Source organism: Ovis aries, chromosome 18 (genome assembly GCF_016772045.2).
Source record: "Ovis aries strain OAR_USU_Benz2616 breed Rambouillet chromosome 18, ARS-UI_Ramb_v3.0, whole genome shotgun sequence".
Classification (NCBI taxonomy): Eukaryota; Metazoa; Chordata; class Mammalia; order Artiodactyla; family Bovidae; genus Ovis; species Ovis aries.
In genome coordinates, this window is record NC_056071.1 from 46,799,734 (window position 1) to 46,815,450 (window position 15,717).

The window sequence follows — 15,717 nt, forward strand, 5'->3', positions numbered from 1 at the left end:
AATCAAAAATCTAGCTCTGTCACAGAGCTAGTGTCACAGGCATTATTCTTATAAGTTAAATAGCTCTAGTAACTGGTATCAATTAAAAATAATAATCAATAGGTCTTTAAAAGTTCCATATATTTAAAGTGATATTTTGAATAAGATCTTCCTTGAGTGCATGCATGCCAAGTCACTTCAGTGACATCTGATTCTTGGCAACCTTATGGACTGCAGACCGCCAGGCTCCTCTGTCCATGGGATTCTCCAGGCAAGAATACTGGAGTGGATTGCTTTGCCTTCCTCCAGGGCATCTTCCTAACCCAGGGATCGAACCCTGGGTTATGTCTCCTATGTCTCCTGCACTGGCAGGTGGGTTCTTTACCACTAGCGCCACCTGGAAAGCCCCTTCTCTATTACAGTGCAAATCTAATCATTTACAGTTATAACACTGGAAAAATATATCTGCACAAGTTACCTGAATACTAGACTATAAGCTTGAGTATAAGTTTATGAAAAAGGAGATCTGTATTTCTCAAAGTATCTAGATTTCAGTGCTTTCTTACACAGAGGAAGCACTTAAATACCGCCTGAATGAATAAATACAGGAATGAATAGAGTTATGCTAAATAACCTAGATTAACTCAATTGCTACTCAAGTAGTCTGCTCTTTTCAATCATTTACCTATCCAATTAAGTTATAAATTTTAATTAGCTTGTGCTTTAAATGAAATCTTTAAGATCAACTGAATTTTTTTTTTACTTTAAATACTTTGTGTGGAATATCTGGAGGGTGGGGATGAGGTCTGTGTAGGGTTTTGGTTGCACCATGCAGGCTCTAGCTCCCTAACCAGGGATAAAACCTAGCCCCCTGCATTGGGAGTATGGAGTCTTAACCACTGGACCACCAGGGAAGTCCCAGAATACTTTTTAAATGGACACATGAAATAATAAAAAGGAAAGCCCGCCTACTGACTTTTCCCTTCTAAGTGTCTTCAGGTAAAACCCAAAAGTATGATATGCTCACTCTTACTTTCACAGCTATGCTTTGTATCAAATTCATTTCTCCAATTATGTGCAGACAGACAGACAAAATAACCACAGACAGGTCAACTGCAAATTAAGTCTAAAAATTCACAAAAGGAAGAATCACATTTTACACATAACTTAATAAAAGTGGAAATAAAGTTTATCATAGAGGAGACACTAGTCATATAGCAAAGGAAGGAAAGCTTCTAGCAATATGAATTAAAATATGAATTTACTGAAACTACATGCATAGCTTTAAACACAAGGGAATCTTACCTCACCATGATAAATCAAAATCTGGAAAAATGTGTCCATGAGGAGAATACGATCTGCAAGAATGCTGCTGCTATCAAGAAGAACCGGCTGATGTGAGGATAATAATGAAAGAGGAAGAAGGAAAAATTAATTACTTAAAAATACAAAATTGATCTTTTTAGAATCTTTTAAATTTTTTAAATGTATTATCTTACTACTTAAAACCTCTTGCTATTATGAATTCTTAAAGGATGTTTCAATTTAATTTTCTGAGGAATTGCTAAACTGAAGTAACAAGTGAAAATAGAGTCTCAGTTCAGTTCAGTTCAGTTGCTCAGTCGTGTCCCACTCTTTGCGACCCCATGAATCTCAGCACACCAGGCCTCCCTGTCCATCGTCATCTCCTAGAGTTCACTCAGACTCACGTCCATTGAGTCAGTGATGCCATCCAGCCATCTCATCCTCTGTCGTCCCCTTCTCCTCCTGCCCCCAATCCCGCCCAGCATCAGAGTCTTTTCCAATGAGTCAACTCTTCCCATGAGGTGCTCAAAGTACTGCAGTTTCAGCTTTAGCATCATTCCTTCCAAAGAAATCCCAGGGTTGATCTCCTTCAGAATGGTCTGGTTGGATCTCCTTGGAGTCCAAGGGACTCTCAAGAGTCTTCTCCAATACCACAGTTCAAAAGCATCAATTCTTCAGTGCTCAGCTTTCTTCACAGTCCAACTCTCACATCCATACATGACCACAGGAAAAACCATAGCCTTGACTAGACAGACTTAGTCAGCCAAGTAATGTCTCTGCTTTTGAATATACTATCTAGGTTGGTCATAAGTTTTTTTCCAAGGAGTAAGCGTCTTTCAATTTCATGGCTGCAGTCACCATCTGCAGTGATTTTGGAGCCCAAAACAATAAAGTCTGATACTGTTTCCACTGTTTCCCCATCTAATTTCCATGAAGTGATGGGACCAGATGCCATGATCTTCATTTTCTGAATGTTGAGCTTTAAGCCAACTTTTCGCTCTCCTCTTTCACTTTCATCAAGAGGCTTTTTAGCTCCTCTTCACTTTCTGCCATAAGGGTGGTGTCATCTGCATATCTGAGGTTATGGATATTTCTCCCAGCAATCTTGATTCCAGCTTGTGTTTCTTCCAGTCCAGCGTTTCTCATGACGTACTCTGCATAGAAGTTAAATAAGCAGGGTGACAATATACAGCCTTGACGTACTCCTTTTCCTATTTGGAACCAGTCTGTTGTTCCATGTCCAGTCCTAACTGTTGCTTCCTGACCTGCATCAGGCTTCTCAAGAGGCAGGTCAGGTGGTCTGGTATTCCCATCTCTCTCATAATTTTCCACAGTTTATTGTGATCCACACAGTCAAAGGCTTTGGCATAGTCAATAAAGCAGAAATAGATGTTTTTCTGGAACTCTCTTGCTTTTTCCATAATCCAGTGGATGTTGGCAATTTCATCTCTGGTTCCTCTGCCTTTTCTAAAACCAGCTTGAACGTCAGGGAGTTCGCGGTTCATGTACTGCTGAAGCCTGGCTTGGAGAATTTTGAGTATTACTTTACTAGCATGTGAGTCTAGTCAAGAGGAAATCAGAGATGACTCCTAAGTCTGATGGTGTGCAGCACCACTGAGAGGGGAAAGGCTTTGGACAGAGATAATTTGGAGATGGAAACATAGTTCTGAATATGAAATAGAAGGAAGTGGCCTGAACTGACATAAATTTGGGTATCACATGCATGAAGATGGCAATTAGAGCTATGTAATTAGACTGCACCACTTCAAGCAAATCTAGAGAAGCCAGAGGTTGAGCCTGGAGCACACCAACATTTAGAGTTCAGAAAGGGAGAAGCCAGCAGGGGGAGTCTGAGAAGGAACAGGCAGTGAGGAAGAGGAAAACCAGTAAGTGCTGTAGGCACTGGAGAAAGTGAAAGGTGAAAATGAAAGTGAAGTCACTCAGTCGTGTCCGACTCTTTGTGATACCATGAACCGTAGCCCACCAGGCTCCTCCGTCCATGGGATTCTCCAGGCAAGAGTACTGGAGTGGGTTGCCATTTCCTTCTCCAGGGGATCTTCCCGACCCAGGGATTGAACCCAGGGCTCCTGCCCTGCAGGCTGACGCTTTAACCTCTGAGCCACCAGGGAAGCCCTTGGAGAAGCCTAGAGCAGAAGGTTTTCAAGGAGAGTCCTCACTGTGTAAATGCTGTGTGAGTTCCAACAAGACGAGGGCTTGGTGGCCTTGATAAAGAGTTGTTTCAGAATAATCTCAGGGACAAGAGTCTGACTAATATAGGTTGAGAAGAGAATGTAACGTGGGAACATATAAGCAACAAGGAACTCTCTGCATTTAGCCGTGACTGGGACCAGAGCAATGAGGCGGCAATTAGAGACAATGTGAAGTCCAGGGGCTTTTGTTTAACAGGAGTGACACTAAGGCTTCTATGTTAATGAGAATGATCATGAGGAGAGGAGTGACAATGCAGAAGAGAAAGAGGATAACTTCAAATGCAAAGCCTTAAGAAATGAAAGGGATTCATGGATTAAACGGAGAGTTTGAAATCTGACAGGAGCAGGCAGTTCGATTCCATTTTTCTTCTAAACAGTTTTTGACATTTTCCACATGTTTACAACTTACATATATTACTATGAAATTTTTTTTAAAAAAAGTATTTCTAAAACTTACTTTCCTCATTCAAACAACTATGAGACCAAATGTATAGCTAGACCAATTAAAAATGCATTTTCTAGAAAAGTAAAAACTATGACAAATTACTTTAAAAAATAGCAACAAAATATAACTTTTTACCCACTATTTTTTTTACAAAAGTGAATAAAGGCAGCATTAGAGATCATTAACCAATAGATATTATATTCTCTTTATACTGACCTTTCCTAAAGTTATTATTTTCAAATACAGTCATTACATACTTTTAAGTAAACAAATTGCTTTAATCATGAAACAGAAAAACTATCTATTTGAAAATAGGTTAAAATAATTAGGACAGTTTGCTAAGAAGGCAAAATGGATAGCTTTATCATTTTTCTGAGTATATATCTTTATAATCAACTATATCTTATGTTCCAAAAGACTATAGGAGAATGGGACTGTATTAAAACAAGAGGTTTTCTTTACACAGAATGCCCTAGTTGTCAGACACTAAACTCTGGAATACAGTTTCTAGAATCATCATCACCTGTAAGACATTGGTAAAGACATAAGACTAGGCATGAGCCCTATAGGATTTTTATCAACCCAATGACTAGACAAAACGATCTTTAAAAAGTCTGTTAAAAATTTTTTTTAATAAATAAAAAGTCTCTTATAGCTGTTTATTTTTTGAAATAACTTCCTAATATAGCCTAGCATTTTATCTAGCATATAGTAAGCACTCATAAATATTAAGAATATATATGAATAACAAGATATTCATGTTTGAATTAAATTCTCATATTTAATAAATATATTTCAAGAAAAACCTAGTTGTTTTAACAGCACACAGCACAGTAACAAAACCAATTTCTTTTTCTACCCCTCTTACCTCTGGTGGCCCACTAAAAGAATAAGCGTACAGAATAGGCTGAATCATGATGAGAGACTGGGTCAAGTCTTGACGCATAAAGTGGTGACGATAATATGAACTCTCATCAGGACTATTGTTGAAAACTTGCAAGAAAGGAGATCTTCTTAAATGAAACATAAACTACAAGATAAAACATGCGAGATAGCTTTTACTGATTTTAATATGGCAACAGAAGTTTACTACTATGAACACATTTTATTACAACTATGAAGACAAAAAAACAACTTACAATAAGAACATTCTAAATTGTATTTCTCAGAATCTTACCCATGATATTTATCAGTTACTTAAAAATGCAACTCAACAACAACTAAAAAGTAAAAGAGATGACTCAAAAGAAAAACAAGACTAGGGACAAAAACCCCTTGTTTGGATTTAACTCAAATATTTAGACTAAAGGCTTCCCTGGTGCCTCAGTGGTAAAGAATCTGCCTGCCAAAGCAGGAGACACAGTTTCAATTCCTCAGATGGAAGATCCCCTGGAGAAGGAAATGGCAACCCACTCCAGTATTCTTGCCTGGAGAATTCCAAGGACGGAGGAGTCTGGCAAGCTACAATCCACAGGGTCACAAAGGAATTGCACATGACTGAGTGACTAAACAACAATAACTTAGACGAATGCCCTCAATTCCCTCACTATTTCCTGATATGAAGTGAGGCCCAAGAATTCTCAAAACACAAAGGGTTGCCTCCCTTAAGACAAGTGAGTGAGTGACAGTCACTTAGTTGTGCCTGAATCTTTTCAACCCCATGGACTATATATAGCCTGCCAGGCTCCTCTGTCCATGGAATTCTCCAGGCAAGAATACTGGAGTGGGTAGCCATTCCCTTCTCCATTAAGACAAGTAGACTCTGCCTTATTCTAATTCTCCAAAATCTCAACCAGAGACCTGGGGAAGTCTCCCCCTAGAAACATGGAGTTTCTTCTAGGTTACAGATCAATAAAATATTTTCAAAAAATAAGAGTATCTCTGAAAAGAAGGTCGAAGCTTTAAACAAAGTTTTTGTGAGGAGCAAAAATTTGAATTTCCGTATCTCAATATTAATCATCTCTCCAGGTTAAGGTAAAATAAAATACCACTTGTTCCATAAAGATATACCAAATAATCCATTTGGAAGGATTCTTTAGAGTTTCCTTTAAATATTGTGTCTCTCTTGTAGTGTTGAATCTCACTTTCTTTTCTGCATTGTTTACATATATTACAGATCTCACCCTTCAAAATGAAAGCTCCTTGAAAACAGAATCCATGTCAACCATCTCTATTCTCCTAAATTACTTGCACTTCGTATATACTCAGTTGAATAAATATTATCTCTATTACTCATCATATAAACCTATACTTTAAAGAATATCTACCAAAATAACAGACAGATAGACTCCACTATCCAAGTAGAAAGGTTCTGTAAGATAAAGGTTCTTTTCTGTTTATCTGGGATGTCTCCATAAAGCTGTCCTCAGGCAACGATACCATAAGACTAGCAGACTGTTAAAATTACTTCCTTTTGGCAGTACTGCAATTAGTTAGATCCCTTTTATCAGATGGAAAGCTAATCTGCTTCACACCAAATTATGCTCCCCAATAAGGTTTTGGTGTAAATTTCTACTCACCACAAATATATGCTATATTCAAGGTTATCATAAAAATACTACTTACTTTTCACTAACTATTCAATCATAATACTATTTTCTTAGCTATCTCAAAACTTAAAACCTAACCAAAAGAGTAATCCTGTAAGATGAGTAATAAAAGAAAACAGGAAAAGTGAGACCCAACACTACTGTCAACACTAAGAACACAGATCTTTTGTCTACTCACCTGTGGATAAAGAGAGAAAGTTTCTGAAAATCTGAAGGAACTTGGATCATCTTTGTGATACTCGCCAAACTTCTGACACTAAATAAAATAAAACTTGTCAATAATACATTCTCTGGCACAGAGCTAAAACTTCTGCCTATGTGTTTTCTATTTTTAAAAAGTTATTCTCTTTAGGAGGCAGATACTTGATACAGGATAAAACTGGGATATTATTTATAGACTTACCAAGAGAATGATTACCAAAAAAAGACAGAAATTTTAATTTTGGAAGCAAACAATACATTTGCTTCAGTGCAGAACAACTCATCTTAAAAGTGTTTGAATTTTTTTAAACTAAGTGTCTCTGATAGCAAATGAAGAGCTCTGGGTGATGGCCCAAAAAGCTCAATATGTGCCCCCTAAGACCCTACCTAAAAAAGACAACAGTCTACAGACAGAAAGATGTACTGTCAAGATACCATAGTGGCTCTAAAGGCAAAATGATGGTATAAAATTGGGTACACTTGAAAAAATGCCAAAAAGAAAGAGCTACTGAGGAAAAGAAAATCAAGATCAACAGGTAAACCAGTAAAGAAGGAACACAAAGGCAGAAACTAAAAGGCAATAAAGGAGACACATACTCTAGCAACAGGGAAGTAAACCCTCCATGATAATATAACAAAAGGCATCAAAATAACTGAGATAATCCACAGGAGAAAGTGCGCAGCACAATGCCTGACACTAAGCACTCAGTAAATGGGGACTTCCTCTTTGTTCCTCAGCAAAGTCTCTGACCTGAAAAGTTTCTATAGTACTTATGTAACTGGTCTGCTTCCTGGCAACCTCTATCAGTACTTGCATATGATCAAGGGCAAAAATAACAAGCAAAAAGTAACAAAAGGTTCACTGCTGAAAGTAGTACAGGGCTTTCGTAGCCTAAAATGTTCAACTAAATCATTTACATAGCTATCTGTGCCATAAGGAACACATAAAAGGCATAATTGGTTTGATCACATTTTTGGCTTTCAGGAAAAATCATTTCAGAACCACAGCTAGCCAAAGGATAAAAAAGCTGCAGTCGCAGCACTAATCCTCAGAAAATAGATCTTGGTATCTGGGAATAAGAGTATTTCTGACACAATGCGCCCTAACAACATTTCACTGATAAAACTTATAGATTAGGATAATAATTTTCACTGTCCAATATGAAAGCCACTAGCTATGATAAATTTAAATTAATTCAAATTAAATTAAAATCCAGCTTCTCAGTTGCACTAGCCATATTTCAAGTACTCAAGAGCCACATGTCGGCAGTAGTTCCATAATGGACAGTGCCGATGACAGGACATTTCTGCCATTGTAAAAGTTCTCCTGGAAGCACTGGTCAAAAATATAAAATATACTGGAGATCTAGAACATCAAACGCATTGAAAAGATTCTTCAGAAAAGCCATGTCACACATCGTTTGATTTTATTTAGAGATCAGCAACTTTTTCATGGTTTTCGTTTTCATTTTCATTGGTCACTGCATTCCTTCTTATGCTAATTCCTTGTCCATGATCTTTGCTTATCTTTTACCCCAATACTACTGATTTGCAATAGCTCTTATAGATGAAAATTTTCACATGCTACCATACATGTAATAAAGTTGGTAATAAATTGTGCTAATGGTATTTTTAACCACACAGACTTGTGTTTCATTTGAATGTAATAAATCTTATAATATTTTTATTCATGGCTCCTGATTATGTTTCATATTTAAAGTCCTTTTTCATCCAGAGGTTAAATACATATTAACTTATTTTTATAAATATTGCCTATGCCACAGATAACAATATAAATTTTGTGTAATATACACATACATAAATTTCTAATCTTTGGGTTACTTTTTAAAATTTTATTGAACACTCAAATGCCCTAGCATTAATTACTGGAATTGTGAGGAGTTCTTATTTACAACCCAACCAGAACACTACCACAAATGAGAAAAAAAAAAAAAACTGAAGCAAAAAGGAGGTATATCAAAGATCCACTGTTTCAGTTATTTAGTAGTAGTAAGATTGGGCAAATAAAGCTACAGTAACACAATTTTCTCGGAGAAAATAACACTTCTAAGAACTTTAGTCTTTAATTCAGCTATTAGTTATGCACAAAGCCAGCCACATAAATGGGCCCAAAGGGTCAAAGCCTAACCTCTATAAGAAAATGGTAATGATGGAAGCAGTCCTTAAAAACAGCACAACTAAAGTGCCTGGTCCTACCAGTATACCAGAAAAAGTCCAGCTTCACACTGAAAGCTACTTATCAGTGGGTTTTACACAAGTTGATAACCCAAGTTGTACTATCCAATTTTGTGTCATATGTCATAACCTACAAAAGCAGTGACAGCTCCAGCAAAACGGAGAAAAGTACTTCACTACAAATCATAACCATATGACAAATAAATGTGATTACTTCAAACAGCTTTTAGATTCTCAAAGCAGTAAAGTATTTGTTAAAATTACATAGTCACAATCAGTGAAAAAGCCCAGGAAACAAGATATTTCAGAGAAAAATTTATTATCTAGAAAAGAAAAAGTCACACAGTGGATAAGAACCTAATAATGACCACATGTAAAATTAGAGTAAGTAAAATGCTAGGATAAGATGAAGTCTGAGAAATTAGAAAGGTTCCATTGTAAAACAATACAAAAAATGAATGCATTCATGACATGTTACATGATGTTGAAGAGGTTTGTATAACTGCCTTAAAAATAACAGCTTCCCTAATCAAGCAAACAAGTCAATAGATTTCACCAATGTCATGCCAAGTTGCTAAATAACAGTGAAATTGCAGAGGACTTTTCTGCTGCCCTCAACAAGCAAAGGGCAAAACATATTTAATGCTTTGACCTTCTTATATGGAAACCGAAGTCTACCTTGGAGAAAATATGCTGGCATTTGTACTGATGGTGTCCAATTAATGGTTGGCTCCAAGAGAGGTTTTATGACTCTTGTCAAAAAAAGACAGGCTGATGTTGTCATAACACTGCTTTCTTTACAAAGAGGCACCAGCATAAAAACGCCCTCAAAAGTGAAAGAGGGAAAGCACTGGAAGATGCTACAAAATAGTTACCTTTATTAAACAAAGACTGGTGCCCTCAATAATGTTTTAAATATACATGAAAATTTAGACAACACAAAAACTTCCTGCTGAAAAAAAGAAATTTGATAGCCTAGCAAAGAGAGTTCTCAATAGAGTTTCCAAACTCAAGGAAGAACTGAAGAAGTACTTTCAAGGAAATTATAGGCCAGAATTTGCTGAGTAAATAGGAAGCATTAACTAAGAACTTAACCAAGCATTCTAGGTCATAACGCAAGTAATGGGTTCCATACATGTTAAAGCCCAAGTATAATTATCATTCTTAACAACTTTACTAACATATACTTTGGTAGCCTAGACACAGATAATAAAGACTTGTCTATGTTTTGTATGTTAATGTGTATAATTTTTATATCCTAATTAATTTCTCTTTAAACTTCCACTAAAATAAAAATAGAAAATTAAAACCACAGCAGTGGAGGAAACTATGTAAAAATACAGTAAAAACAAATACAGCAATTAAACTGGGAATTAATTTGGTATCAGTCCCCCCAAATAATAATAGGTTACATCATTGTGACTCCTTCATTTTAAGGAAGAAAGGCATTTTCATTTACTGGAAGAGATCAATGAACTCTACTATTCATCACTATGCCTTTCTCAGCAACTTGATCAGTAGTCCCTCACACAGTACTTCAGTTACACTGTCAAATACCTTTGAAAGAGATTATCAGAAAACACTGACCATAAATAAATGCATACCGATTCAGAACAGTATGTTTACTTCTTACCAGTCTAATGAGCTGTCTGTCTAGCCATCTAAGCACATCTGGACCTTCTTCAGTTTCAGCTCTATAAATCGCCAGCCGAGCCATAAGAATGGCAGCTGCCTCCTGGTCAAAAGATGCAGCAATGTTTTGGATCTGAGTTTGAGCATCTGCCCAGCTAAAAACAAGAAGAAAACACAGAATTGCTGCTAAATTACTATGTTCATGATACCTTAGTTGGCTATTACACAGATTTAAATTTAAAAGATACAGAAAATTACTTCAATATTTCAAAATTCCAATATTACCTAGAAAATTACGTTTAAAAAAATCACTAATAGTAGTTTCAGTATAGTACTCACTGTTTTTCAGAAAAAAACATCCAAACCTAATAAAATCCTCTAAAATAACTGCATGTGCCTAGGTGCTTCAGTCCTGTCCAACTCTTTGTGACCCCATGGACAGCAGCCCGCCAGGCTTCTCTGTCCATGGGATTCTCCAGGAAAGAATACTCGAGTGAGTTGCAATGCCCTCCTCCTGGGGATGTTCCTGACCCATGGATGAAACTTGTGTCCCTTACCGCTCCTGCACTGGCAGGCAAGTTCTTGACCACTAGTGTCTGCAGAAGCAGTACATTTCCAAACACATTCCTTAAAACATTAAGATCATTACACATAAAAATAACAGCACAGGTATGTGCATACGTATGCACACAGATACATGGGTTGGTATCACAACAAACTATGGAGAATTCAACAGTTAGAACTGGACATGGAACAACAGATTGGTTCCAAGTCAGGAAAGGAGTACATCAAGGCTTTATATTGGCACTGTGCTTATTTAACTTACATGCAGAGTACATCATGAGAAACGCTGGACTGGAAGAAACACAAGCTGGAATCAAGATTGCCAGGAGAAATATCAATAACCTCAGATATGCAGATGACACCACCCTTACGGCAGAAAGTGAAGAAGAATTAAAGAGCCTCCTAATGAAAGTGAAAGAGGAGAGTGAAAAAGTTGGCTTAAAGCTCAATATTCAGAAAACGAAGATCATGGCATCTGGTCCCATCACTTCATGGCAAATAGATGAAGAAACAGTGGAAACAGTGACAGACTTGATTTCTGGGGGCTTCAAAATCACTGCAGATGATAACTGAAGCCATGAAATTAAAAGACATTTGCTCCTTGGAAGAAAAGTTATGACCAACCTAGACAGCATATCAAAAAGCAGAGACATTACTTTGCCAACAAAGGTCCGTCTAGTCAAGGCTATGGTTTTCCAGTGGTCATGTATGGATGTGAGAGTTGGACTATAAAGAACACTGAGCGCCAAAGAATTGATGCTTTTGAACTGTGGTGTTGGAAAAGACTCTTGAGAGTCCTTTGGACTTCAAGGAGATCCAACCAGTTCATCCTAAAGGAAATCAGTCCTGAATATTCATTGGAAGGCCTGATGTTGAAGCTGAAACTCCAATACTTTGGCCACCTGATGCAAAGAAGTGACTCATTTGAAAAGACCCTGATGCTGGGAAAGATTAAAAGCAGGAGGAAAAGGGAACGACAGAGGATGCAATGGTTGGATGGCATCACCGACTGAATGGGCATGAATCTGAGTAAGCTCCAGGGGTTGGTGATGGACAGGGAGGCCTGGCATGCTGCAATCCATGGGGTCGCAAAGAGTCAGACGTGACTGAGCAACTGAACTGAACCGAACTGACATGGGTTGGTATATCCGACTTTAAAAATTCATTTCTTCAATCCTATCAAATCTTTAATCTTATAAAAACATAAAAATGGAAACACAAAAAATAAAATTTTCTCCCAGACTAAATAATTATCATTTCCTAAACTGGAAAATGAATAAAGTATCAGAATTTTTTCTCATTGGTCTTTAATTCAATTATTAGTAATAAAAATTACCTAATTAAAATTATTATGTATTCTTTTATCTCCATATGACACAATAAAACCAATCAAAAATAATAAGTAAAATTTTAGTCTAAGTGATTCATTTGCTATTATATATAAAATAGCACAATTTATTAAACTCATCTGTTCTATAAATTTAATCCAGTCAAGCTGATAACAAGGAGACCCAGCAATAGCTTTTGTTTGTTTAACATTTCACAGGCAGAGTTTTTTAATACTTCAGCTGATCCTGTTCCTAAAGTATCTCACGTAAAGAAATTCTAGCAATACTTATAGCTTCATGAAAAGCTGAACCACTTTTACATGACTCAGAGCTCTAAGAAGGGATCCCAAGAAAACTCAGGCAGCAGCACTCAAATTCTTCTCCTTTTTCCCTCTGCTTTTAATTTTTTTTCAAGTAGACAAATAATTGTTTAATATTTTCCAGGTGACTTATAGCCATAGATTATCTCAGTGCAATGAAATACCGAGAAGCAGAAAACAATGAGAATGAATAAAGGAATAAGAACTGATAATTTTAAAGGTTATTTTTAGTGCAATTTAAACACTTGGTGATTATACTAATAGTTTAATTACTTTTTAACTAAAAAAATATCATAGAACTAAAAACAAAGCTGTTGCTTTTTTGGCCACACAGCAGGGCTTGCAGAATCTGCAACCAGGGAGTGAACCAGGGCCCACAGCAGCTGAAGTACCAATGGTTAGAACCACTAGAACACCACGGAATTCTCAAAAGCAAAATTGTTTTAAATGGGAATTTCCCCAACTTGTACGACCATGATATTCACTTGCTGAAACATTTTTCTCCTGACAACAAAATGGCTCAGCAGTGAAAAATATATTAGCAAGCAAACACATACAAATTTACTACTTAAAAGTTATTTAGCCATAAATTTAAAATTTTATTCCTAAAGTTTAAAGGGTTTGTTCACATGGCAAAATCTGTCTTCTGTATTTTCAATACTCTTTCACTATGATTCTTACCAGTAGTTTCAAACCAAACTTTCCAGATCAAAGTTATTTTCTCTATACAACACAGGATAACTTGACTGTATCTCAGGAACTTAAGTCCTTTACCTTCATATGGTTTATTCACTTAACAAATGCACTTGCCTCAGCCCCTAAAGTCATATTTCTAATAAATAAAGGGAAAAAATTAAGACTCGATTATTGAAAATGGCCAGGATAAGTTAATTTGAAGAAGCAGGTGCCTTGGTGAGACACAATGATATAAATGGCATCAAAACACATATGGTATCTCTCTACAAATAGCCTCAAAAATTCGAAGCAAAAAGAATTTGAAGATCTATAAATCCATGAAAAATTTCTTATGACAAAAAAAAAAAAGTTCCCTTTCTCTTGAAAGATTAACCTCTTTTTAAAACTTTTCATTTTAAGAGTATTTCAAACATAAAAGAAATGAGTAGAATGATCTATATATTCATCTATATATTCATTAAACAATTGTTAGCACTTTAACATTCTGTTTTGCCATTCTCTCTTCCTTTGTACACACACACTTTTTCTTTTGCCAAACTTTGTGAGAGTAAATTAAAGATAGATATATCACCTTCTCCTTAAATACCTCAGTGTGTCTCTCCTAAGAATAAAAAAGTTCCCTTATACAGCTCCAGTTACAAAATTAATGAAATTAAACACTGATATAACTCCAGTATTCTTGTCTGGGAAATCTCATGGACAGAAGAACCAGGCAGGCTATTGTCCGTGGCATCACAAAGAGTCGGACACAACTTAGCAAATGAATACCACCACCACCACACAATCTGGAGACTAGGATTTTGGGAAATAGTTCTTGATGGAAATTTGGCATAAAATGGAAAGTGAAGTGACCTAGCAATATGGAATATAGACTTTTGTAAGAAATTAAAATTTGAGTATAGAATAATAGTTGCAAATATTCAAACAATAAAGTCCTTGGTTAAAGGAAAAAAAAGATAAAATATTATTATCCGATATGTAGATCAAATTCAAATTGCCCCAATTGTCTCAACAATGTCCCTATAGCAAAAATTTTCCGGACAGGATTTTATCCAGGATTGCATACTGGCTTTAGTTGTAACATCTCTTTCGTCTCCTTTAATTTGGACAAGTCACTAACAGTTTCTTTGCCTTCTAAGACATTTTTGTTGTGTCTAAGCCAATGGCTTTGTAAAGTATCCCTCAATTTGACAAGCTCAGTTGTTTCCTTAAGCAAATATTTTGAATTCCAAATTAAGTTATACATGCATGTGGGGGTGGGATGTGTACATGTTGCTAAGTCACTTCAGTCGTGTCCAACTCTGTGCAACCCCATAGACAGCAGCCCACCAGGCTCCTCTGTCCCTGGGATTCTCCAGGCAAGAACACTGGTGTGGGTTGCCATTTCCTTCTCCAGTGTATATGTTGAGGGGGCATAAATAAATTGACCTATTTGCCAAGAATCAATACTTCAAAATTTATAGTATGAAATCTGAACAAACATAAAGGAAAGCTCAATTGGCACGTTTTCTTCAAAAGAATAATATATTCCCTTAACATTCATTCAAGGATTTTAAGTCAGAGCAAAGTTATAGCAGGACAATATATCTCATCTCTCTACATACTGCCCTCTACTATTTAACAGGCCATCTAACACAACACTCACCAAAATAGTCTCATGGTTTTCAGAAATGAAGCTGGAATTTAAATACATTTCAATAAAAGGAGAGCTACTTCCTTCAGTGTGCATTTTCTAAACCATATCTAGATCAGGTTAAGTTTATACTGACGAACACTTCCTACCCAGACAATCAAGTCCAAGACAAACAAAAATAGACCAAAAGCCTGTTCACATCTAGACTCACCTCATCTAAGAATTCTTTCCAGACTAACTTTACTCCAAAATGTCATTCAAAATAGGAAGCCAGTTTTGGGAGCACGACACATAAATTAAATCTCTAACAAATAAAACTTACTTCCTAGCAATGGTGGTCACCCGTATACGTCTCTGCCCACTTGAATGCTGATACTGAGTCACAAACTGGATTGCACCACGCCCTCCTTGAGGAATTGGAGCATTATGCTGCATAAAAATAAAAGAGCAGAATCTAAGCAAAGTCTATTACAGTGTTGTCATATACTCATGGATTGCATATCCTAGCACTAACAATTCATTCTAAAATCTATCAGGAGGATGCTTATTTCAAGGGCATACAGAACAATGGTGATTTGCCACATGAAAGAGAAATATATTGGGGAGAGGAGAAAAATTATGAAGGATAAGACGGGATTGAGTCAAGCTAGTAAACCAAT

At 36.4% G+C, this 15,717-nt stretch overlaps 1 protein-coding gene across 1 annotated transcript in view; it reads right to left on the reverse strand.

The window, feature by feature from the left end:
- The window catches only part of SEC23A (SEC23 homolog A, COPII coat complex component), a 58,456-nt gene that overhangs the window by 14,100 nt on the left and 28,639 nt on the right, over positions 1–15,717 (reverse strand). The window contains exons 13-17 of the mRNA XM_004017906.5: positions 15,381–15,487; positions 10,519–10,672; positions 6,667–6,744; positions 4,808–4,969; positions 1,285–1,371 (exon numbers count right to left, since the gene is read on the reverse strand). Of these exons, the coding sequence (XP_004017955.1) occupies positions 1,285–1,371; positions 4,808–4,969; positions 6,667–6,744; positions 10,519–10,672; positions 15,381–15,487 (588 nt within the window). The remainder of the gene's footprint in view (positions 1–1,284; positions 1,372–4,807; positions 4,970–6,666; positions 6,745–10,518; positions 10,673–15,380; positions 15,488–15,717) is intronic.